Source organism: Papaver somniferum, chromosome 1 (genome assembly GCF_003573695.1).
Source record: "Papaver somniferum cultivar HN1 chromosome 1, ASM357369v1, whole genome shotgun sequence".
Taxonomy (NCBI): Eukaryota; Viridiplantae; Streptophyta; class Magnoliopsida; order Ranunculales; family Papaveraceae; genus Papaver; species Papaver somniferum.
Window position 1 is genome coordinate 161,174,224 of NC_039358.1, and position 24,405 is coordinate 161,198,628.

Consider the following 24,405-nt stretch of genomic DNA (forward strand, 5'->3'; position numbering starts at 1 on the left):
AACTCGGCCCAATTCCTCATCTGAATACCTATTTGGCTGTTTCTTCCTTTTATCATTTGTTACTGTATTTGGGACTCTGTTTTTCACTCTCCAAACTATTTTGGAAATTTTCCACCGGAAAATTTGTTTACCATTTAATATATAGAACAAGAACATCAATTATCAAGTTGAAGTGGACCAAGGTGTAAAGAAAGTCATTGGAAATGATGACAAGTCCGAATCAACTTGGGTACTAATGTAGCATGTCGAGACTTGAAACTGTCAGTCTTCAAGGAAATTAAATCCATATGTCTAGATCATTAAATCAGACCTTCTACCTACTTCGGCCTCACTGGTTTGGTTGTTGGCCTTCTCCTCGCGGAGAGTAAGGAATTCAAATAGGGGAATTCGTGAGCACTACTTACTGCTCAGGCATTAACTTCGGATGCGGAGCTTACCTTAAACTTTATCCGCCGTATATTCCCGATGTCGACAATTCGAGATCATCAATACCGACCATGACCCAGTGCCGAACTACATTACAGATTTACTGACCCCTCGGTAGTGTCGAGATCATAGTTACAAAGCTAGGAAGTTCAGGGAACAAAATCTTGCGGAGCCGATTTGCCAAATCCTATGGGCGTGCATGTATAGATGGTATGGGTGGGAGAAAAAGAGATGACGTATCCTTTCACTAAAAAGATTGGTGTTGGATTGCAGCTCACTTTTATGTCTTCATCCAAGACAAACCCACCCACCATGGTGAAGTCTGAGAATTTGGACCAAAACAAATAAGAAAACAATAACCAGGCATTTATTAAGAGAAACGAAGGAATACCCAAAGCCATAAATTAACTAGCACAAGGTACTAACTATAACATCCATGAGTTTAGGAATTCCTCCATTATTCTCTACTGCAACCAAACTCTTCAAAAGTACTTCCTTTTTAAGAAATAATTACAATTTATTGGGTTTCACCATAAAACCTTCATTTTCTTCCTCTTCTTTTTCTATTTCTGGGTGTTGTTGTGATAATCGTAATACCCTTTCTTCTCCATCCACCATGGAGAATGACAAGATTCAGGGGATTAAATCTGATGATAAATATTCCAAAGAACTAGATGTTGCTGTTAGAGTTGTTCAGATGGCTTGTTCGCTTTGCCAAAGGGTTCAAGAAAGTTTGGTTTCTAAAAGAAATGAACAGGTTAAATCTAAGGATGATAATTCTCCTGTTACCGTTGCTGGTAAGCTTGATTTATTTGTTTTGGATTTAGGTTTTCGTTTCATGAATTTGGGATAAATGTTTGCTATCCCATTTTGCTTTTTTTCTTTCTTTTTCCAAATATGGATTCTGTTGCTTTACTATGCTCGTAATTCCAAATGCTCTAATTCTAGGTTAAGAAATGATCATTTTGGTTGTGGAGGTGTGCAAGTGGTGGCATTTGAACGTTATTCATCTGTAAATTTGCTATTATGTTATTATTTGTTAACAACTTCAATAGTGCCTCTATGGTTTTGCAATTGATGTAGCTTCAGTGCCTATGTTTTTTTATTCTTAGCGTTTATTGGCATTTGGGATTTAGAGTATCTCAGTAGTTTACTGTTTTTTGACGAGAGGGTTAGATTGAGAAATTAGTGAACTTATCTCCTTCAAGCTTTATAAATCACTGCATGTTGTTGTCTATTGACCTATTCCAAGGTCTAAGGATGAAGTGAATATATGTATTAATAACTTGTAAGGAGATATGTTGACATTAAGTACCAATGAAATGGGAGGGAATGCCCATGTACACCTAATAGCTGTCTTATAAAAATGGGAGTTAGCACCTACTAAGAGACAATGCCACTGGTTATTAAGATATTTGGGTTGATGCATACACGGACAGTTTTTGTGATGCTTGTATTCTGTAAAATAGGCAAATTGTATGATGCTGATTTTCTACAGTTGAAAGCAGTCAAACATGTTACCAAAAATTGATAGGGTTCATTGTATTATATAACCTTTTCGGTGTAAAGAGAATTCCATGCTTTCACTATTGTATCATATTCGTTACAGTCATATTCGTTCTATTGACATTGTTGCATAAACAGATTGGAGTGTTCAAGCAACTGTTAGTTGTGTATTATCTGAGTGCTTTGGGAGAGAGAATTTGTCAATTATTGCTGAAGAAGATGTCGAGGCTCTTTCACGGGCTGATGCTGTTGGTTTATTGGAATCAGTGGTCAAAGCCGTAAATGAATGCTTAGCTGAAGCACCTAAATATGGACTTAAAGGCCCCAATGGAACTCTTGTCACTTCAGAAGTTCTTGAGGCTATAAGCAGATGCAACTCGTCAGGGGCTTCTCGGGGAAGACATTGGGTACTCGATCCTGTGGATGGCACGCTGGGATTTGTACGTGGTGATCAGTATGCGGTCGCTTTAGCTATGATAGAGGATGGTGAAGTTGTGATTGGAGTTCTCGGGTGCCCTAATTATCCGATGAAGAAGGAGTGGTTAAAGTATCACCACCGTGATTATCAGGAAATGTCGAAGTTGTCCCCATCCTCATCTGAATCATGGAACAAAGGTTGTGTGATGTATGCAAAGAGAGGTAGTGGCAAGGCATGGATGCAGCCTTTGGTTCACCAAACTGAGAATCTTGTGTGGCCAAACTCAGCGAGGGAAATTCGGGTTTCAGCAATTGATGATCCTGCACTAGCTACCTTTTGTGAACCAGTTGAGAAGGCCAATTCAAGCCACTCATTTACAGCGGGACTGGCACAGTCTGTTGGACTTAGGTACATTTACTTTTCACCTCTTTTTATTTCCCCTTTAGCATTTTAGTGGTACAAATCATATCAGTACATGTGTTGATGAAGGGTCTAGTTGGAGCTTAGATAGTACTCTATGGTGTCAAACAAAATAAAAACTTATGCATTTGCATTTTATTTTATTTTTTTGCTCATTTTACGTTTCTTTTTTAAGAAATGGTAGCCAAAACTGGACTAAACTGCACATGTTTCAATCCGTTTTACATTGTTATTATAGTTATTGTTCTCTTGACAAGTTTTGGATGTTTGAGAAACTACTAGAAATATTTATCTGAATATGAAGCATTAGAGATTTTGTATTAACAACTGATCCTACTAATGGAGCATATAATTATAGCCAAAACAATAGTCTCTGCATTTGCATTTTCTTTTTCAAGACATAACATTTTTTATCTGAACATTCATTTCAAACTGCAGGACACAGCCACTTCGCGTCTACAGCATGGTCAAATATGCAGCCATAGCTCGAGGAGATGCTGAGATATTTATGAAGTTTGCCAGAGCTGGTTACAAAGAAAAAATTTGGGATCATGCAGCTGGTGTTGTCATCATACAAGAGGCTGGCGGTATGGTAACTGATGCTGGTGGGCGCCCGTTGGATTTCTCGAAGGGTGTTTTTTTAGAAGGACTTGATCGGGGTATAATTGCTTGCTCTGGAGCTGCACTTCTTGATAAAATAGTCAGGGCTGTTGACCTTAGCTGGGACTCTTCTAATCTGTGAGGAATTAATATCTAACTCCCTATTTATCCCCGGAGGATACGGCGTCTCTTTTTAATGTGGCAGGTAAGGACATTATAATCATATACTTCGGTTTATATGTTTTCTTCTTTTGTTCATAAATCCTGAAAATTGTAGTTATAGGTTTGGGAGGAAGTACACTTGATAGGCCTTTCGATATTGATATTTAACATGAATTTTCTACGAGGCTAAAGATTGAGAGTGACTCTACTTGGGTTGTTTACCTGGCTTTCTCATATTCATGTTATTGAAAACTCATTTTGTTTGATTTAAAGTTAATAGTAATCTGACTCTTTTGTGTTTTCTGCATTCCATATTACAATTCATGGAGTTCTTAACGAATGCAGGAGAAAAGAAGTTGACAGAGAAAAGTGGTTGCTGATGATTAAGGTCAGTAGGCTCTCTCCCATCTACTATCCACAGAACAGACTCTTTGTTTGTTTTAGGAAAAAAGAAGTGTCTTACTAGGATATAAGATGGCTTACCCATGGATTTCGGGTTCATATTTCTCTTTTTTAAAACATAGTAGAAAGTTGCTTCTTTGGGTATTCTCTGGTTAATTTTAGGGAGTACCATATTTTTGTAAAGTTGCTCTACACTTGATAATAAATGACACAATCTCATGTTCTATAATGTTTGCCAATTGGTGAGGATACATGCATAACATACATTGTAGCTTACTTTAGATTAGGTAGATCCCACAATTGCTGAATTATCAAACATCTGTTCCCCATACAGAACTACAAATTATCAATGAACAAGGGAAATATTTCCGAGATTTGCTGATTTGGAACCGATCTTGATTCTACCTTCTAGTTTGATAGGCAAGTCTTCAGTATCATGTTACTCTTTCAATTGCTGTATTAAAGTTGAAATGAGATTGTCTAAACTTCCGAACCAACTATTGCCGTTAAAATTGAAATGAGATTGTCTAAACTTCTGAACCAACTATTGCCGTATATCTGTATTGCATTCAGTGTACCCTTCATGTACGGATACAGTGTGTGTAGTTGAGGAGATGGAAAATATAAATGATGGATGGTCAAAATTTCAATAAATTTGGCGTGGAAATGCATATCTGTGGGGTGCTTGTGTATGGGGGAGAGAGAGAGAGAGACGTTTAACTGTAGTTCTGAGTTTTATGAACAAATTAGGCTGGGTTGAGCATAGCCCCATAGGTTGTTCGTTCTTTTTCATTTTTTTTTATTTTCCTAATCTTTGCCTCCCCACGTTTTCTTGTCGACCTTGGCTGAATAACTGAGTAAATGAAAGCTTTTGGACAACGGAAAGGTATACTAAAAAATTGGTAAAATTCCACTGCATGTCGTCATTTTCCAAGTGCAGCTACTGAAATATGGGATCACTCGTATCCTACTAGTAAATTACGTTTGGAAGTATGCAGGTAGACACGTAGATGATAGGATGTCTTGCCCTTTCTTTTCTTTTTGCAAGATAAATTAGAAAGGAGTGTTTTTGCACAAAATAGATGATCCAAATCAAGTGCATGCCACTTTTCTTATCTAGCTTCTAGGTGGAGACGTCCACCACCTTCCGTCTGTCTGTCTAGGGAGAATATGCAATGTTTATGACTTTTGTGAGTGAAATACTGTAGTGGGTATGATTAAAACACGTTGTTTGCACTTGTTCTACTTCTCTAGCTCTGTTTTGCCAAGTGGATGGTTAACAGAATACCAGTGGTAGTGTCTAGTCTCTATGTACATATCTTCTCGGACATAGTGGCACTGAGTTCTGGTAGGTCCAGATAACATTTGGCTCCAAAAATATCCTGAATCGTTTGACTTAACGTAGATAAACCAGTATCTATATGTTACTCATTCGACACACCATGGTCCATCACAACCCCAGATAGAGAAGGTATCTTTCATTTATCCATAGATAAAGTTCGGACTTTGGACCCCTAGTAGTATCTATAATAAATAATCTTACACTTTCCATATCACGCATGGTAAGTTGGTAACCTCTTTTTCTTCCCATAGTTTATATAGGATTAGAACTAATCTAGCATCTGAAAGCTACTTACAAATTTCAAAATTGCCGTGCAACCGGATTTTGCATCATTTTCCCCGGGGTCATGTGAACATGGTAAAAAAACCGCCACCAGACTTGCAAATATCATACCTTAATAATTCATGATCAAGTGTGATGGCCATTTTTTCTACGGTGCTCACATGACTTGTTTCTAATTTTGTTAATCATCTACGGGAACCAAATTTACTCATGGATAAGCACTACCCAGTAGGCGTTATACCTTAATAATTGCGCACTCAACCAGCTACAGCAAATTGCTCCCACTTCTCTCAACTGTCATCCAACTTTCTTACTCTCATCCTTAAATGCTCTCTCTCTTTCTTCCACCATAATTACTGTCCACCTTAGGGTTACACTACTCCAAACATCATACTTTTCTCCTCAACCGTGAGATGATCAGATCACCAGCTTACAGTCATCCAACACATAAGGAAGATAAACACATTAAGGTACACCCCAGATATCAAACTTCCCACTTTCAAACCCCTACTTAAAACCCTCACCCAAACTAACTCTATATTTTCTCACTCATTCATAACTCTAGAGACCAAAAGATCTCAAAAACCTTGAAACGAAATACAAAAACCAGATATGAAGATCACAAGTGGTTTTCTGTTCATGATTGTGGTGTTGCTTGCCACTACTGCAACACTTTCCACCACCACCTTAGCTAGACCTCGGCAACAAGAGACAATATTCAAATCAGAACTCACCAAGTCCCCATCATCATCAAAAGTAAACAAAGGGTCAAACAAGGGTGGTTCTAGTGGTGGAACTGGTGGAGGAATGCCAGGTTCCGGTGGAGTTATACCAGGTGCCGGTGGAGGCATACCTGGTGCTGGAGGAGGCATACCAGGTGCTGGTGGGATGCCAGGTGCCGGAGGGATGCCAGGTGCTGGAGGTATACCTGGTGGTTATGGAATACCGGGCGGTTACGGAGTACCTGGATTCGGTGGTAATAATGGTTGGAGTGGAGGATATGGAGGTGGAGTTGGTGGTCCAAGTGGTGGATATTCAAAAGGAGGAGTGATAAGGCCAACAGTTGTGTGTAAAGAGAAAGGTCCATGTTATAAGAAGAAATTGAGATGCCCGGCAAAGTGTTTTACCTCATACAGTAGGTCTGGTAAAGGTTATGGTAGCGGTGGTGGTGGCGGTGGTTGTACTATGGACTGTAAGAAGAAGTGTATTGCTTACTGTTAGAGAGTAGCAGGAGGAGAATCAAGAGCTATTATAGAAACATTATATATGTAAGTGTTGGTTTTCAGCTCTGTAACTAGAAATGCGGTAGTATATAGATATTATTAGGAGTAGCGTGCTATACTGATCACAGTTTATGCGATTGAGAGTACTGATTCCCAGTGAAAACATATAAGCCACGGCTTTGATTCCTTCGATAGGAGTCTGGAGCTAATCTGTTACTTGCTGGTTATGTTTCCTTTGTTTGCAGTGCATGTGATTTTGTAGTTGCGATGTTTCCTTCTTCCATGTATAAGATATTATAGTTATTATCTACCTTGTTTCGGTGTTATGTATAAGATTATTAAGGCTATGATGGTTGCCATTGTTACTAGTGAAAATGGAATATTATTTACAAGTTATTGAGATGTCAAGCCACCATTAACAGCGGTGATCCCTCCGGTCCATACCCTCAAAGTTGAAGGAGGGAGAGGTCTTTCTGTAGCTGCCACCTAATGTCGATCTCACCAAAAAATTGGGTGGTGACTTTACAAGAATTTAATGCAAGTAATAGTGTTTTGCTCGTCCTGTCCATTCTAGGAACCTGAGCACTCATTTCTTTTACGTACCGTAGAATAAACACCATTAGAAATCTGAGATAGGAGTTGAACTCCATTGTTGTAGGTCTCTTTTTAAGATGTTTACAGGTTACTCGAATTGCAAATTGGAAATTGAGTGCCTTCCTAAAGAACCGAGCTAAATCCCTCCTCCTTTAAGAGTCCACATTCCGCATTGATAATAATTTCCTTCCCGACAAACAATTGATGTGAAATCCCTCCATTAGGGGACGTAATCACATGTGAGTTGTTGACAAAGGAGTGGTTATGTCACCGACTAATTAGGAATATATAATTGTATCATCTCGCTTAATCAAACCCATCTGGTTTATTCGATCATGTGATATCGTACACGTGAGATTAACTCAGTCGATACAACAATCGTTTTCATTGTGATGTTGGTTAGGTTGTTTTCCACGTGATGCCAAGCAACTATCGTCTTATCCTGAAACTAGTATTGCAACTGCAGAAGTGACCACTCACTAGTGGACTAAATTGGTACCATGCTTTTACTAGTCTACCACCAGCACTTCAACCATGCACTTGAGTATTATTAATGATCACTAGCTAATGATCACCAGCTAAGCACCTGATAAAAGTGCTAGATCAGCAGCTATTAACGTAAGGCAAATTAACAGTAAACACCAACTACTCGGAGTTGGCGAGTAATACATGGACAATGCCAGGCTGCAGACAGGATTCAAAACAGAAGGGCAAGGTGAGTTTTGTAAGTGTTTGCACTTTGCACCATCCATGAGCAAAGAGAGCCAAAAAAACATCTCAATACCAAAATGAATTAATTAGTAACATGACCTTCACAAAAGAGGACACAAGTTTGCCCAGAAAATGAATTACAGAAACGATTATCATAAAGAATGGCTACAAAAGACCAACCTTTCTACAAAACAAACTCGAAATGAAGTCTTCTAACAGGAGTTCATAAAATTCTTTCTTTTTTTCTATGTTGTAATCCAGTTTGTTCTCGATATATGATATTATAAAACAGCAGCATCTAACACAATGAGAAACCTGAACAATCATCTAACCATCACGTGTGGCGAGTGCATGACGAAGAAGCCGTTGCCTGACCAAAGACATATATTTCTCCAAATAACAATAGACAAGGGGATACAACCTATCCATAATGTCAGTGGTGTGGTAAATCTCATATCGCTGCCCTCATGGCTCCTCTAGCTGCCTCACGCTTCATCTCTGCAGCTTTTCCACTGCCTCGGAAATACATGTATACTTGCTGCATAAGACAAGCAACAAACTAGATTAATGACAACGAGAAGAAACAGAGAAGATTAAGGAAGAAATATCACCACAAAAGCCAAAGAATAAGACCTGAATAACCCAGATGCTAATTACTATTTCAAGACAGAAGAGCGCAAATCCAATAAAGTAGAAGATCTGAAAGAGGAAGGTTGTTAGCAAGACAAGGCTTTAGAAAATCAGACGTCACATTTACATAGAGTAAATTAGATTATTGGAGGAAGCCATCAAACATACCCCAACCAAAGCACTGGTGCCCACAACATCAACCGCAACTAAGATACCTCTGTTCCAAAAGAGGAAACAAGAAAAGCGGGAAATTGATTTTCGTTAGTTACACAGTACGATGAAAAGGTACATACGACATTATGACTACTGCACCCAACTAAAATCTTTCACCTTGAAAAAGAATCACTTTCCAATTTCAATAAGATTCAAGAAAAAGGACAAACCTTTCCTACTTGGCTACGTGATATATCATTTTTAATGTGTATCGCATCAAAAAAAAAAAATAAAGACAAATTTCTGAAAAATATATAACAAATGTGTTCTATCTTCACAAAAAAAATAGGCCAAAGGACCATAACAACCTAGCCCATAGTTCCAAGGACACAATACTTTCCCTATAAGAAAGGAGCAAACTATCAAATTTTCTAACAGCACACATACCACCAAATTTGTGAAGAATAAGGTGCTCGCTTTGGTCCGTATGCCAAAAAACAGAGGTAAACAAACTGAAATGTGCATTCAGCAATTCATGGTGGTGTCCATTTTACTAAAGAGAATATGCATGTCTAGGAAACTAAATGCATTCAATTTTTGGTCCTTGAACAAAATTATCTTCTTTTTAAGAAAAAAAAAAAAATCTGTGAACAACATAAAAGTAAAGGATCCAGAAAGGGATGCTGACAATTTATTTAGTTGAATAAAGCTCAGATCAAAGGCTGCCTCGTCTCATAAGCCACTAATTCAATGACAATTGATTTATTGCTCCCGAAACTGAATGCCATCTAACATTATTTAAGAAACTTACGTCAGGGATTTTCCTTTGAAGATAATTGGAGGAGCTACCGCTGCCAAGATGCAGAAGCCTATGTGAATCTGAGTAAAAAAGTAGAAAAGGACAAGTGAATCATCCCATGATTCTTAATGGTAAACAGGTGCTTACCTTTAGCCAAAAAATAAGAACATATTGATATAATGAAACCTAAAGAACATTCTTGAGAAAATGTACTAAATAGAACTTGAATGTCAGGTTACCAAGTAAAAGAAGAAAAACCACCCAAACTTCAGAGCGCTTTCAGTCCTGAAACATTAGCCACAAGTGTGAAGTAAAGTGCAAATGAAAGAGCAAGAGAAAAAGAAACAAACAAAAAAATAAAGCGGACAAAGCCAAATCTACAGACTGTTGCTAAACCACTGGCAAATGACGATATATAAGTCAATTTTTACAAATGCTGATTCTTGGTTAGGGATATTTCACATGGAACGCTACTAGGGTTTACACCTTCAAGACGGATAGAAAAGATTAAGAGACTTGATTCATAAAAATCTCAAGCATAAACTCGGTTGGAATAGGGCAACAGAGTTTTGGAAAGTATAGATGGGTACCTCATGGCACGATAAAGTGGACGGTACCATAACACATAGCCTCCAGGAACTCCAGAAATAAAGTAGATGATAGCAAGGAACCAAATTTTAACACCTACAGTATAACACATGCAGGACTATAATACACATTACACGGAAAAGGAGAGGAGTTAAACTCTGCAGCCTATGATACAGCTAGGTGGTTGCAAACAGCAGGAGAGAGAGATGATGTAGTTTCAGTTTTACTTTCCAGACTAACCTTCTCCCTTAATCCAAGCAGTTGTAACTGCAATAAGATTCCAAAGAAGACACACTACCAATCCTGCGTATAATTTGAAGTTGTAAGCATATCAGCAAAAACTTTCTAGTTTCTATCTGAGCCACAGATGCAGCGAAGCTGTTCAAGTTAACGTAATAACGCATTTCAGATTTAGCTATGAGCTCATTTTCCAGATGAGAAAGTAGTTAAAAAAACAAGGCAACATACCTAAAAATGTAGTAAATGCAATATACTGTAGCCTTTGTAGATGGATTGGTATTTCATTTGCAATATCATGATGAATTATGGGGAAAAATGGCGGCCAGTTCTTCTCCTCTATGACAATTCCAGCTGCAAAACACAAGGAAAGATCTCAGTATGATGGATGAAACAGCAACACCAACCCACTTTTGTTGTATGAAGCAATAACTAAATCATATAGGTATATAACAAAATACCTCGTGATGCAGCATCTTCCCGCCTTTTAAGTTCCTGAATGCCATCAAACACTAAACAAAGATTACTAAAATGACCAATAAAGAGAAACGCCATGTATAGCATCAACCGAACAATCAAAGAGACATATGAGCTATTCACCAAAGTTTGCTCTATACGCCACGTACCTGTTCTCTTTTCTTCAATTCAGCCTCTTTGGCTTGGAGCTCCTTCTCTTTCTTCTTTAAATCCTAAGGCAAGTTGAAAAATCAATAGAGAGTTGAGAACCTCACTGTAAATAAGTATCGCTCCAAACATTCAACATTAACTTACCTTAGTTGATTCAAGAGGGATATTAATATTTGCATCACGGTCATAGTTGAATCCTGCAGGTTCAGGAGGAAGAGGTGAAAGCCTTGAGTTCGTGGCAGCAGCAACACTACCAGGATGCTAAAAAGTCACATGGAATGTGTCAGAGCATGAGCAATATTAGAAGAAAAAAAAACCCACACCTGTCATGCACAACAATATCACCCTATATATATCAAAAGATTCTAACTGAATTAGAAAAGATAACGTTGCCTTTGAAATAGCTTATTTATCAGAAACCAGTGCAAGATTCTAACTAAATTACAAAGTCCATGAACCCGATACCTTAACACTAAATTCCCAAAAAAGACAGATTCACTGTGAAACTTAAAAGATCTACATTCAACTTCCAAAAACAAAACTGGAACCAATTGACCAGACCAATCTATTCACTCAGGATCTACCACATCACTTGACAGAAAGTTCTCCTGCAAAACCAAAAAAATCCTACTAGTCCGACATGTTTTTGACTGACCACCGACAAACCAAACAATCAACATAGATCTAACAATCAAGATAACGAAACCCCAAATTTCACCATAAATCAGTTCGCTGGAGTTCACAATATTCCACAAAATCAAGCAACAGTCCAACCTAATTTCACCAATTTGACCTAATTTGACTATATCAAGACGATTCGTATTCTCCAAAAACCAAACAAACAAACCCAAATCCAGCATAAAAACAAACAAATAAGGACTTGTAAGTGTTAATTAAGAACTCACCGAGAATGGATTTACTTCTTCCTCGTCGAAAGGATTACTATCATAACGCCCAGCCATAACTACTGTTTGAATTCAATTTGCTGGTGATACTAAGAATGAAATAAGAGAGATCTGAGGATTTTGTAAGGAAAAGTTTTACTTGTAAACGAAGATAAATCAACACTAGGTTTTTTTCCTATTTGACTCTGCTACCTCTCACCACCACCGCATGAGAGATGGGAATGAAATGAGTTTTTTTCTTTCTAGGTCGTCAGTTTGCCGCTTTGGAATTTACGGCTTTTGTTTGTTTTTTGTTTTTGTAAAAAACTAGTAAAATTAAAAAAAAAGAATTTGAGGGAAATTTCCTTTTTTACTTTATAGAGGCGGGATTAAATTCTGTGAGCAAGTTTGTTGACCCACAGGTTAAAATTAAACAACGGTCCGCGAGTTATAACTCCATAGGTGTCATTATCCATCCACAAAAAACCCATCAAAACAAAAATAACACAAAAACCCCCCAAAAAAAAAGTAACGCAAGAACCCCAAAAAATTTGATGAAACCAATTTCGAAATTTGGGATTTTTATACCAATTTTGAAAAATTTGGGGTTTTTGTATGAATTTTGTTTAAGATGGAGTTTTAATGGATCCCAACATTTGAACGGGTTTTAATACCACAAGTTTGGTCACCTTAGGTTTTTATGACTAGTTTTGATTAAACAAGTCCAACTTACTGCAGTTTGATTTGACCGCAATTTGAGCCAACGGCTGTTGATGACTGCAGCTTTGATTTGACCGCAATTTGAGCCAACGGCTGTTGATGACTGCAGCTTGCTCCCAGGCATTAGTGGCCTTTGTAGATCAAGTACTGTCTCTTCACCAAATTGAACTGATGACAATTGAACAGACTTGAAAGTGTTGAACTTGAACACAATTTCATGTAGCGTAATCTGGATTTAGGAATTTACCATTGAACTTTATATTAAAAAGGCCTTACATGTCTCCGAAGGCCGGCATGATGTCTGTCACATTTCGTCTTACTCTTCCTAATTAATTACATTATACAAAAAATACTCCAATTAGTAGAAGAAACTTCAGTTTTGTTAACCCTACATCGCAATTCGCATCCAATTAGTTGACCTTTAGTTGTTTACGCTTGATTAACAATACTAAGATAAATAAATGTTTCAGAACCCTCGGAAAGTTCTTTGTCTAGTGTAGGAATACAAGTATTTGAAATGTCCAGTTAAGAAAAATCTTTGATGGCAGAGGACCATACCCGGCCAGGATTTTTCAAAGAATTGACTAAGCTATATAACACAGCCCATTCATACGTCCGCCCATTCCTTACTTCACGTTCACTTGAGGGGTACACCGTTAAATTGTCTAGGCGAACACATCCTGAAATTAGGTGCACTAAGGCCAAGCACTTTTATTTGTTTTTTTACATCGGCAAAGATAGAGATTTTATTGAGAAGAGGAAAAAGAATACAAACAAACCCACAACCAATAGGCAGGATAAAACTAAATCCTACACAAAAAGAAAGCTACAACAATCCAAAGGAAAATACAACACCGGTGAGGATTAACAAAGAATTGGTTCCAACCAGTGATTACTAAGGAGGTGTCAATGCCTTTGAAGCAAACAGAACCTTTAGCCCAATGAAAAGCTTCTATTTTTACATCCCCAATGATGTCCTGAATCTTGAACTCCTTATTAGAAAAGACAAGAGAATTTCTTCCCTTCCACACTCCCCAAAGAATAGTTGCTGGAAGTCTGCGCCAGTTGGTTACCCATTTCATGGAGGTTGTCACATTTCCATCTTTTAAGGACATTTAAAACGTTGCTTGGCAAAGTAAACTGTCTCTTAGCACTATCTAGGAAGTACTTCCAAACACCTAACACCACAGTGCAGTGAAGGAATATATGCTCCACAGATTCATCACAATAATTACATAGTTCGCACAATACAGATTGGTTAAGGCTGGAATTCCTCTTATGAAGATTACTCATGGTGGGCAGTCTATTCAGGCAAGCCTGCCAAAGAAAAATCTAACTTTTTGTGGCCAAGCTTTAGACCCGACTTTAGACTTAGGAAAAGAACTTACAGAAATATTGTAGGAAGAGGCCTTCTCGTAAGCTGCTTTGACCGAGAAAATACCCCTGCTATCTCCAAGCTAGACAAGTTCATCCTCCGCAGGGTCAAGAATAATAGTCTCCAACATGGCCATCGGGGAAACCAATTCTTCAATTTCAGGATCATATAAGCGTCTTCTATGAAGTAAGCCTAGATTCCAGAACATCCCTTCATCCACAACTTGTTGAGCATTTAAAATAGAAACTTGTTTATTCGAGGTCAGTTGATATAGTTTTGGAAAGAGATGCTTAAAGATCCATTCAGGTGCCATTTATCCTCCCAAAGCCTTATTCTGGCCCCTTTACCAATTTTGAATTGACACTGCTTGAAGAAGTCGTCAGAGATCGAGTAAATGTTCCTCCACAAACTCACTCCATGTCTGTCTCTTGGTTGCTTTGTCTGCCATCCAAACCCAATAATCCTACATTTGTCTTTAACAACCCTTGACCAGAGAGCCTTAGGTACTTTTCCCAGCCTCCATAACCATTTTTGAAGAAGGGATCTATTCATAACTTTAAGATTCCTAATGCCTAAACCCCCAATTCTAACAGGTTTGCACACATTCCTCTATCCGACCTAGTGAAACTTCTTTGTATCAGCAGATTCATCCCATAGGAAATTCCTCATAATTTTCTCAATAGCTTTAATAACATGAGAAGGAACAATAAATAAAGAGAAGTAATAAACGGGAATACTCTGAAGCACACTTTTTCTATAAGGGTTAGTTTACCCCCTTTGGACAAGGTATTTCTTTTCCACGAAGCGGGTCTATATTTGCAAACTTCAAGAATCTTATCCCATTTGGAGGCAGAGTTAGTTTTCTCACCTAGAGGCATACCTAAGTAGCTAGTGGGGAAACTATCACAAGAACACTCTAATATTTCGGCTAATTCTTCTAACTCATCAACATTTCCAACCCCAAATTGACTGCATTTTGCAAAATTGGTTTTGAGACCAGAGGCACACAGGAACCATAAAAGAATATATTTGAGATTTATTACTTGAATAGCATTATCGTCCATGAAGACTAAGGTGTCATCTGTGAATTGCAGGTGACTAACTCTGACGGCAGCTGAAGAACCAGACGAAAGAAACCCTCCCAGCAGGTCAGTACCTTCAGCTTTATCAAAAAGCATTGAAAAGACGAGGGTACCCAAATGTACCTCAATCTAAAACTTTTCCACCTATAAGTCCTTTTTCCGAAAGTGATTGTCTATGGACTGAGTCGAGACAATAAAACTAATTGGTTCACACTTCGTGTGATCGTCTATGGATACGAGATCGAGACAATACGACAACAAGATAACTTGTGTGACTGACTATGGATACAAGATCGAGAAAATACAACAACGAAGTATGTTTACTTAATAGAAGGTTCGGACTTAACCAAACACAATGGAATTGCTATCAAGTAAATAGGAATTAATGTTTGTGTAATTTACTTTAAATTATAATAACAAAAATTATAACTGCGGAAAATAAAAGTAAATGACACAGCAAGATTTTGTTAACGAGGAAACCGCAAATGCAGAAAAATCCCGGGACTTTGTCCAGAATTGAATACTCTCAGGATTAAGCCGGTATAAAAAATTTAAACCAACTTCGTATAGTTGAGACCAAGCAACTAAATCTATAGTTCACCTAGTTCCGTCTGTATCCCTGCGCCTCGAGCTTGTAATAAGTCACGCACTTGGAACAATTCCTTTGGTTCGTATTCCAAACAGTAAAGGAACAACAAATTTGTTCGGTAACAACTCTTTTCAACCAAGTGATATGAGTTTGACAAAAGGCTCTTCCGTTTATCCCAATAAACTCCTTTGTCAGGTCCTTAGATCTATCTTTTCAACAACTACCAAAGTAATTGTTAAGATTATGCAATCAATACTTTGAATCACAAAGAATTGTATTGATGTCGATCTATTCAACTAATCAATCAAATCTATCACAAAGATAAACCGATTATAGTTGGATCCTTTTCCAGCCGAAACAAGTTTCGTGCACACCAAAGATTGTGAACCCAAATATCTTTTTTGTCTTCAAATCTTCTTTGATCTTCAATAAACACATGCACACAAACAACTTGAATCTCTTGTAATCAATCATACACAAAACCGAGTCTGTTAACAATGGATTACCACAAGAGTCTTTAGATCTACAAACAGTCCAAATATTCCCGTCGAAACTTCGATCTAGTTTGAGTGAATCTTATATCAGAAGAGAAGATTCTCAAGCATAAACAAACTATGTGCAATCAAAGTTCAACCACCGTTAGTCAATCAAATCAATCGAAAACTAATAATAAACTGCAATTATCTAGTTTCCCACCAACGGTACTAATAGAGCTTCTCAATCCCAAAGAAGTCTTTAAACTGAGCGGCCGTAAGAGATTTCGCCTAATTAGGTTACTTTCCTCTCCCAATAAGCGGCTCCACCAGTAACAACACAACTAGGTAGCTTTGCTGGATCTGAGGATTAGTTTGCTAGAAATGCAAACTTCAGTATTTATAGACAAGGAAGTTTGGACACCAAGGAATTTCCAAAATCGAATATTCTCAAAGTGTGCAATAAAACCAAAAACAGTTTTCATAATTCCTGGAAATACTCTGTCCAATTAATGACCGAAATCTCAGTAGAAAATATCCAACTAGTAAATGCACATTACTAATTTTTATTTTCTAAAGATATGCATTTTAATTGCTGGAAATTAAAAGCATATAAAACTAAAAACCTTAATTAAAATATTCTCAATTTATTTCGATTTGGGATTCTCCTTTAGCTATTAAGGAATATCTTTGAACAATAAAAGATAAGAGTTACTGCACATGTTGAAAGTATGTCGACATCTTTACTTTGTAAATCCTTTTTCATATTTACAATCTTAAAACCGATTTTCCACACTTCCAAACAAGTTTAGAATTGGTGCATCTGACTTCCAAGAACTATGTGATTGATTATCCTATCAAATCACCATTAATGGGTTTCATGATTCTATACCAACATAAAGTTTCGATTCTACCTCCAAGTGGGTACTAGGATCGGTTACACTAGTTACCATAAAATGGCTAACTAAGTACTAGGATCGGTTACCACTTCTTATGGTAAAACCTATGATCGGTTGACCAAGTTATAGGATCGGTTACACCAACTTACTAAAACTTGTTAAACCTCTTACAAGGATCGATTACACTCTCTCTTGTGATCGGTCACGCCTCTTACTAGGATCGGTTACCCAATGGCTAGTATTTAGTCACACCAAATTCAAGATATCGATCTTACCATCTTAGGTGATTACTTAAGATCGGTTTCACTAATAAAAATCATACCAATACAAAAGTCAGGCCTTGTGAATAGTTTTACCAAGATACATAAACAAGTTATGAGCGGTTATACTAAACACATATATTGGTAATTCAAAAGATTTGCAATGAATAACAATACCAATAAGCCTAGCGATTTCCCTTTCGATTCACAAAACAAGTTTATGAATTTACTTCCTTTAAAAGAATGTAAAACATTGTTTCCTAGGACGAAATCTTCACCCGTACCCATACATAATCACAATAGAATTCATACGATTATGTCGATGTCTTATATACGAAGTTCAAAAGATAGACGTTATACTTCGCATTGTAATTCCTTAATACTATGTCTAGCTAGAGTATAATCATTCACAGCTTCGCAGTTATGTTTTTAATATGCACGACTTGAAAGATACGTTAGGGAATGAAACAGTTTCAAGTCAAATATTACTAACCTCAAGTGGAAGGATGATGTCGTCGTTGTAGCTCCTTATTTCTTCACATTCTTCACGTAATACTTGTAATGTCTCATATCCTAATACTTTCAAGCTAACCTATACGAAGTTGACTTTAGTAAATAATCAAGCGACTCTTTAAATGAGTTTTGGTTTATTAAAATATGACAACCAAACTTGACATACCAACGCTTGGTGGGTTCAACCGAGCTATGCTCTAATAATCTCCCCCTTTGTCAATTTTATTGACAAAACTCTTACATCATATGGATAAACAAATTACAAGAATTCATTACACATATCCTTGATTCCCAAATTCAACAACACAATAACCTGTATACATTCAATCATTTAAATGTCGTTGTTGACATTATAATAACAAAGCTAATACCCCCCCTAAAGGTAAGATAGGTAGATTTTCAATTCGCACGTCATTATTATTTCCATCATCATATGATATGTTAATCCCCCTTAGTCTATGCTTTCCTCGTTCGTTAGATATAACGTTTAAGCATCATTGTCCTTTCCCTTAGTGATACCAAATCAATACAAATCAATATCAATATCACTTGTTTACTCCATATATTTCTCCCCCTTTTTGTCACAAAATGACAAAGGTACGAGCAAATAAAGGACAAACCGAAAGGATTTTACAAATCTTACAAAGAGACTTGCAACACCTATAAGAGTTAAGCACGAGGGTTCCACACACCATTTTTGATAACCAATATCAAAACTGAAACTACAAAGTAATTTTGTTTTGATATGTTTATCAAGGAAACAGTTGCCCGAAGCAATTTTCCCTAATAGTTTAGCAAACCAAAAATCTACTAAGCACCTTAGTTCCTTTGTTAAACCGATTTCACAAATACAACTGCTTGTTCGATAGGACCAAAATAAAGATCAGAATTAACTCTAGTTTTCTCATCAGGCTCTAATTATTCTCATCAATAACTTAGACCTTTCACTTTTAAACAAGACAAGTACTAGGTTAGTTAACTAGTATTTCTTGTTAAGGCATTCGATTAGACTTGAATAACCGAAACCTCCACTTTGATAAGTCTAACTAAGATCAGAATTAACTTAGTTTATCTTATCTGGAATCGAATTGGACTAAACAATTCATCTCGAAAACCTTTTCTTTTGTCAAGCCATAAACAATTCATACAAACCAAATACATCAACTTGTATAATTATTTACCTCAACTGGAAGCAATTGAAACAACATAGACATTAAAGTATTGCAATTGCACCATAATTTCGTAAGCCTAAACAATTGATACCAAACTATAAAGCAAGATAACAATAGTTTTTATTAACCGGAAACAATTGAATCATACACACTTCCATACACAAATAATGGAATAAAACATCAATTGTACCGAAATTTTGCTAAGCAAAAGCAATAAATATATGAAATAAAATTAGTATTTTCTTAAACAGGAAAACGATTAACTAACAAATTCGTTACCTCAAGCTCTGCATCCTCTTCACCCCCAAAAGATATGTCATTAAGCGCAAGTTCACATTAGAACTCTCCCCCGTTATGTTGTCATCCTCTCGCAAAACAAAAGAACAACAACAAAGAGCAACCTTTACCAGAGAAAGGTTGAAAACCGGTTTTAACTATTGCAATGCAAAAGTTGAAACCCCGAAACACATATTTTTTATGCTAAACCAAACGATTCAACATATTGTGACTTTTCACATAATGTTTCAATCGGAACCCCTTATGATCCTTTGATAAACCTACCAACATGGCTATAACTTAATCCCGCTAAACCAAAAAGTCACCCAAACCATGAGGGTTCTCACCATCATATGAGATCGAATATTAAGGTTAGAAAACCGAAATCAAATATCCCATAAACACATAGAAATACACCATAAATATTAAACAAATAATCAAGTATTGCAATTACCTCAATCTTGTAGGTAATTAAATTATGAAACCAACGCAAAAAAAATGAGGTCATTCCGAGTTCGTACGAAGAAGTTATAGGCAAAACAGTTTTACACTCCTTCGTATTGACCAACCACTAGGATCGGTTACACAAATCCCAACTAGATACTAGGATCGGTTACAAAAGTCCCTAACTAGCTACTATTATCGGTTACAGTAGTTACTAGTGAAGGATCACAATACTAAAATGTTTTTTGGCATAACTTTTGCATACGATGTCCGAATCCAGTGGTTTTTGGCTCGTTTTAACCGTATAAACAAGAGCTTCACATATATGATCAGTAGACATCAACATCATAAACTCAAAATTTCCGTTTATATCAAAATCTTAAATATATATAGAGAAAGTACGAGTATATAAGAAAAGAAATTTCCCAAAAGATGTTAATTATTCATATAATAACCGAGAGATCATGTGCTCAGTTTCATGTGCTTCCTCACCCTTCATAAGATTGAGCACAAAGGTGAGCATGCACATTCCAACACAACTAGGTTGTGTTGATTTGATCCTTATTTTGTTCGTCACCAGTCACTAAGACAGAATCATCATTCTTGACCTCTTGCTTGGTTTGTTTTTCTCTTGTTCCATCTCTTGTTTTTCTTCTTTGTGATGAAGAGTGTCATTATCATAACGTTCACTAGTACAAGAGATTTCAGACATGATGTCTTTCTTTAGTCTTTCAAGAAAACTCTTGTAATTATTGTCACCAACAATTAACAGCTGAGAGTCATTCTTGTGACTAACTTTTGGTCCCTTCTTGGTTATAGAGGAGTTCGGGACCCATTTAGAGTTGGATTCCGCAGGAGCAGCTTTATCCTTCATACCATTAGGACAATTGTCCCTTTGAATACTTTACGAAACAACTTTTCTCCAATTTGGAACATCAGATCTTGTCTTAGCATTTACAAAGTCATCTCTCTTTCTATATTCGGGTCTTTTATAAGATGACCTTGTCGAGCGGCAGGAAAAATTTGAACTATCATTATAATAATTCTTTTGCCTAAACTTTGGAAAATATCGATCAGAGTTCCTTTGGGGAGCAATATTAGACAATTCGTTTGATACAAAAGAAAGTGTATCCTTTATTACGAATATTGCATCCCCATTCCACATGCCCTTTATTACCACAATAACAACAATGCTTAGTAACATACAAAGTCTGAGTTTTAATGCTACCTTTTTGTGGATCCTCTTGCATTGGAGCTTGACAATTCTTCTTCTTCTTCTTCTTATTATTATTATCTTTGTTCAACTTTGTTTCTTTCTTAACATCAGCAGAAGTGCTCTCTTGGATTGTCGTTCTTGAAGAGTATGGTTGAACATGATTCTTAGGATTGACTGGTTTTCCTTCTTTACTAGCATCTTTTACATCAGTGAAGCCTCTGGTTTAGAAGAATTTGTAGCTTTAACAGATTTTACCTCTTTGCTAATATTTGAAGCATCTATTCCCTTATAGCCCAATCCTCGTGTATCACGATGATTTCTACTTGCTTCTAACATTGAGGTTAAATTGTTTGAGCTAACATTGAACTTTTTAAGGTCCAACTTTTCTTCTTCCAACGTCTTGATTTTATCAAGAGTACTAGCTAGATCAACCTCAAGGCGTTTTTCTCGTGTGAGATATTCTCCTTCTTTCTCTTCAAAGTTTTTTTGTTGAGAGTTAATCCTTGCATCAGATTCAGCAAGTTTCTTTTCCAACAAATGTACTTTTTCAAGAGCCGCATTACGATCTTTCTCAGCTTGAGAAAGACTAGCACATATTTTGTCTTTAAGACTCTGTATTTGTTGTGAGAATTTTTCTTTCAGCAAGTTATGCTCTTCATCGAGATTTTCAAACTTTGAAGTTAAATCTCGTTCTATTTCAAGTGCTGAAAGAAGATCATTAGAACAAATAAGAAATTGTTTGCTCAATTCCTTTAGTTCAGATGTTTTTACACTTGATCTTTCATCAAAAATCTCAAGTATAGAACTCAAAGATATCTCGTTAGAGACATCATCAATTGAGCAACCTGAAAGTGAAGAACTATCTCCTTTTGAGCACATATCTTGTGATACGTTAACTGAGTCTTTCTTTAGTTTTCTCTTTCTCTTAACTTTATTTTGACTCATGTCTTATAGGTTGGATCGCACCAAACACAGATTGTTAGATCTTTTCGTGTTTGCCTGCTCTGATACCAATTGAAAATACGAGGGTACCCAAATATACCTCAATCTAAAACTTTTCCACCTATAAGTCCTTTCTCCGAATGTGATTGTCTATGAACTGATTCGAGACAACACAACTAATCGGTTCACACTTCGTGTGATCGTCTATGGATACGAGATCGAGAAAATACGACAACAAGATAACTTGTGTGATGGACTATGGATACAAGATCGAGACAATACAACAACGAAGTATGTTTACTTAATAAAAGATTCGTACTTAACCAAACACAATAGGATTTCTATCAAGTAAATAGAAATTAACGTTTGTGTAATTTACTTTAAATTATAATAACAACAATTATATTGCGGAAAATAAAAGTAAATGACACAGCAAGATTTTGTTAACGAGGAAACCGCAAATGCAGAAAAACCCCGGGACCTTGTCCAGAATTGAATACTCTCAGGATTAAGACGCTATACAAAATCTAAACCAACTTCGTATAGTTGAGACCAAACAACTAAATCTATAGTTCACCTAGTTCCGTCTGTATCCCTGCGCCTCCAACTTGCAATAAGTCACACACTTGGAATAATTCCTTTGGTTCGTATTCCAGACAGTAAAGGAACAACAAATCTGTTCGGTAACAACTCTTTTCAACCAAGTGATATGAGTTTGAAAAAAGGCTCTTCCGTTTATCCCAATAAACTCCTTTGTCAGGTCCTTAGATCTATATTTTCATCAACTACCAAAGTAATTGTTAATATTATGCAATCAATACTTTGAATCACAAAGAATTATATTGATGTCGATGTACTCAACTAATCAATCAAATCTATCACAAAGATAAACGGATTATAGTTGGATCCTTTTCAAGACGAAACAAGTTTTGTGCACACCAAAGATTATGAACTCAAATATCTTCTTTGTCTTCAAATCTTCTTTGATCTTCAATAAACACCTGCACACAAACAAATTGAATCTCTTGTGATCAATCACACACAGAACAGAGTTTGTTAACAATGGATTATCACAAGACGTCTTTAGATCTATAAACAGTCCCCGTCGAAACTTCTATCTAGTTTGAGTGAATCATATATCAGAAGAGAAGATTCTCAAGCATAAACAAACTAGGTGCAATCAAAGTTCAACCACCATTAGTCAATCAAATCAATCGAAAACTATTAATAAACTGCAATTATCTAGTTTCCCACCAACGGTACTAATAGAGCTTCTCAAACCCAAAGAAGTCGTTAAACTGAGCGGTCGTAAGAGATTTCGCCTAATTAGGTTACTTTCCTCTCCGAATAGGCGGCTCCACCAGTAACAACACAACTAGGTAGTTTTGCTGGCTCTGAGGATTAGTTTGCTAGAAATGCAAACTTCAGTATTTATAGACAAGGAAGTTTGGACACCAAGGAATTTCCAAAATCGAATATTCTCAAAGATATGCAATAAAGCCAAAAACGGTTTTCATAATTCCTGGAAATGCTCTGTCCAATTAATGACTGAAATCTCAGTAGAAAATCTCCAACTAGTAAATGCACATTACTAATTTTTGTTTTCTAAAGATATGCATTTTAATTGCTAGAAATTAAAAGCATATAAAACTAAAAACCTTAATTAAAAGATTCTCAATTTATTTCGATCCAGGATTTTCCTTTAGCTATTAAGGAATATCTTTGAACAATAAAAGATAAGAGTTACTGCACATGTTCAAAGTATGTCGACATCTTTACTTTGTAAATATTTTTTCATATTTACAATCTTGGAACCGATTTGCCACACTTCCAAACAAGTTTAGAATTGGTTCATCTGACTTCCAAGAACTATGTGATTGATTATCCTATCAAATCAGCATTAATGGGTTTCACGGTTCTACCCCAACATAAAGTTTCGATTCTACCTCCAAGTGGGTACTAGGATTGGTTACACTAGTTACCATAAAATGGCTAACTAAGTACTAGGATCGGTTACCACTTCTTATGGTAAAACCTACGATCGGTTGACCAAGATATATGATCGGTTACACCAACTTACTAAAACTTGTTAAACCTCTTACAAGGATCGATTACACTCTCTCTTGTGATCGGTCACACCTCTTACTAGGATCGGTTACCCAATGGCTAGTATTTAGTCACACCAAACTCAAGATATCGATCTTACCATCTTAGGTGATTACTTAAGATCGATTTCACTAATAAAAATCATATCAATACAAAAGTTAGGCCTTGTGAATAGTTTTACCAAGATACATAAACAAGTTATGAGCGGTTATACTAAACACACATATTGGTAATTCAAAAGATTTGCAATGAATAACAATACCAATAAGCCTAGCGATTTCCCTTTCGATTCACAAAACAAGTTTATGAATTTACTTCCTTTAAAAGAATGTAA

General features: G+C 36.5%; 3 protein-coding genes across 7 annotated transcripts; 2 read left to right on the forward strand and 1 right to left on the reverse strand.

Moving 5' to 3' along the window:
* Positions 1 to 739: 739 nt before the first annotated feature.
* Positions 740 to 4,429, forward strand: LOC113305935 (PAP-specific phosphatase HAL2-like). 5 transcript variants are annotated; one of them, XR_003338567.1, is made up of 5 exons: positions 740 to 1,223; positions 2,071 to 2,758; positions 3,209 to 3,575; positions 3,862 to 3,920; positions 4,269 to 4,429. XR_003338567.1 is itself a non-coding variant. In XM_026554936.1 (3 exons), the coding sequence occupies exons 1-3, from the start codon at positions 863 to 865 to the stop codon at positions 3,510 to 3,512; spliced, it is 1,353 nt and encodes a 450-aa protein (XP_026410721.1). In that variant the 5' UTR covers positions 740 to 862; the 3' UTR covers positions 3,513 to 3,576. The 5 variants fall into 5 exon arrangements, 1 of the variants encoding a protein (XP_026410721.1); XR_003338568.1 differs by having other exon boundaries at positions 3,878 to 3,920; positions 4,269 to 4,286; XR_003338565.1 differs by lacking the exon at positions 4,269 to 4,429 and having other exon boundaries at positions 3,862 to 4,160.
* Positions 4,430 to 6,084: 1,655 nt separating this feature from the next.
* On the forward strand, positions 6,085 to 7,177 carry LOC113305949 (glycine-rich protein 5-like). Its single transcript, XM_026554942.1, has one exon. It carries the CDS (start codon positions 6,171 to 6,173, stop codon positions 6,777 to 6,779), a length of 609 nt encoding a protein of 202 aa, XP_026410727.1. The 5' UTR covers positions 6,085 to 6,170; the 3' UTR covers positions 6,780 to 7,177.
* Positions 7,178 to 8,135: 958 nt separating this feature from the next.
* LOC113305957 (secretory carrier-associated membrane protein 3-like) lies at positions 8,136 to 12,322 on the reverse strand. Its single transcript, XM_026554948.1, has 12 exons — positions 12,026 to 12,322; positions 11,265 to 11,381; positions 11,120 to 11,182; positions 10,955 to 10,988; positions 10,725 to 10,847; positions 10,497 to 10,559; positions 10,259 to 10,352; positions 9,908 to 9,953; positions 9,681 to 9,748; positions 8,885 to 8,933; positions 8,720 to 8,785; positions 8,136 to 8,624 (listed from the first exon to the last, which is right to left on the reverse strand). Exons 1-12 carry the CDS (start codon positions 12,080 to 12,082, stop codon positions 8,538 to 8,540), a joined length of 867 nt encoding a protein of 288 aa, XP_026410733.1. The 5' UTR covers positions 12,083 to 12,322; the 3' UTR covers positions 8,136 to 8,537.
* Positions 12,323 to 24,405: the final 12,083 nt, after the last annotated feature.

Excerpts from the sequence above, each read along its gene's own strand:
- LOC113305935 (XM_026554936.1), top strand. The coding sequence starts at position 863 with ATGAGTTTAGGAATTCCTCCATTATTCTCTACTGCAACCAAACTCTTC. Across the intron at positions 1,224-2,070 it reads TTCTCCTGTTACCGTTGCTG|ATTGGAGTGTTCAAGCAACT; the intron begins GTAAGCTTGATT and ends TTGCATAAACAG. Across the intron at positions 2,759-3,208 it reads GCACAGTCTGTTGGACTTAG|GACACAGCCACTTCGCGTCT; the intron begins GTACATTTACTT and ends TTCAAACTGCAG.
- LOC113305949 (XM_026554942.1), top strand. The coding sequence starts at position 6,171 with ATGAAGATCACAAGTGGTTTTCTGTTCATGATTGTGGTGTTGCTTGCC.
- LOC113305957 (XM_026554948.1), bottom strand. The coding sequence starts at position 12,082 with ATGGCTGGGCGTTATGATAGTAATCCTTTCGACGAGGAAGAAGTAAAT. Across the intron at positions 8,934-9,680 it reads TTCAAAGGAAAATCCCTGAC|AGGTATCTTAGTTGCGGTTG; the intron begins GTAAGTTTCTTA and ends CTTTTGGAACAG. Across the intron at positions 8,625-8,719 it reads TTAGCATCTGGGTTATTCAG|CAAGTATACATGTATTTCCG; the intron begins GTCTTATTCTTT and ends TGTCTTATGCAG.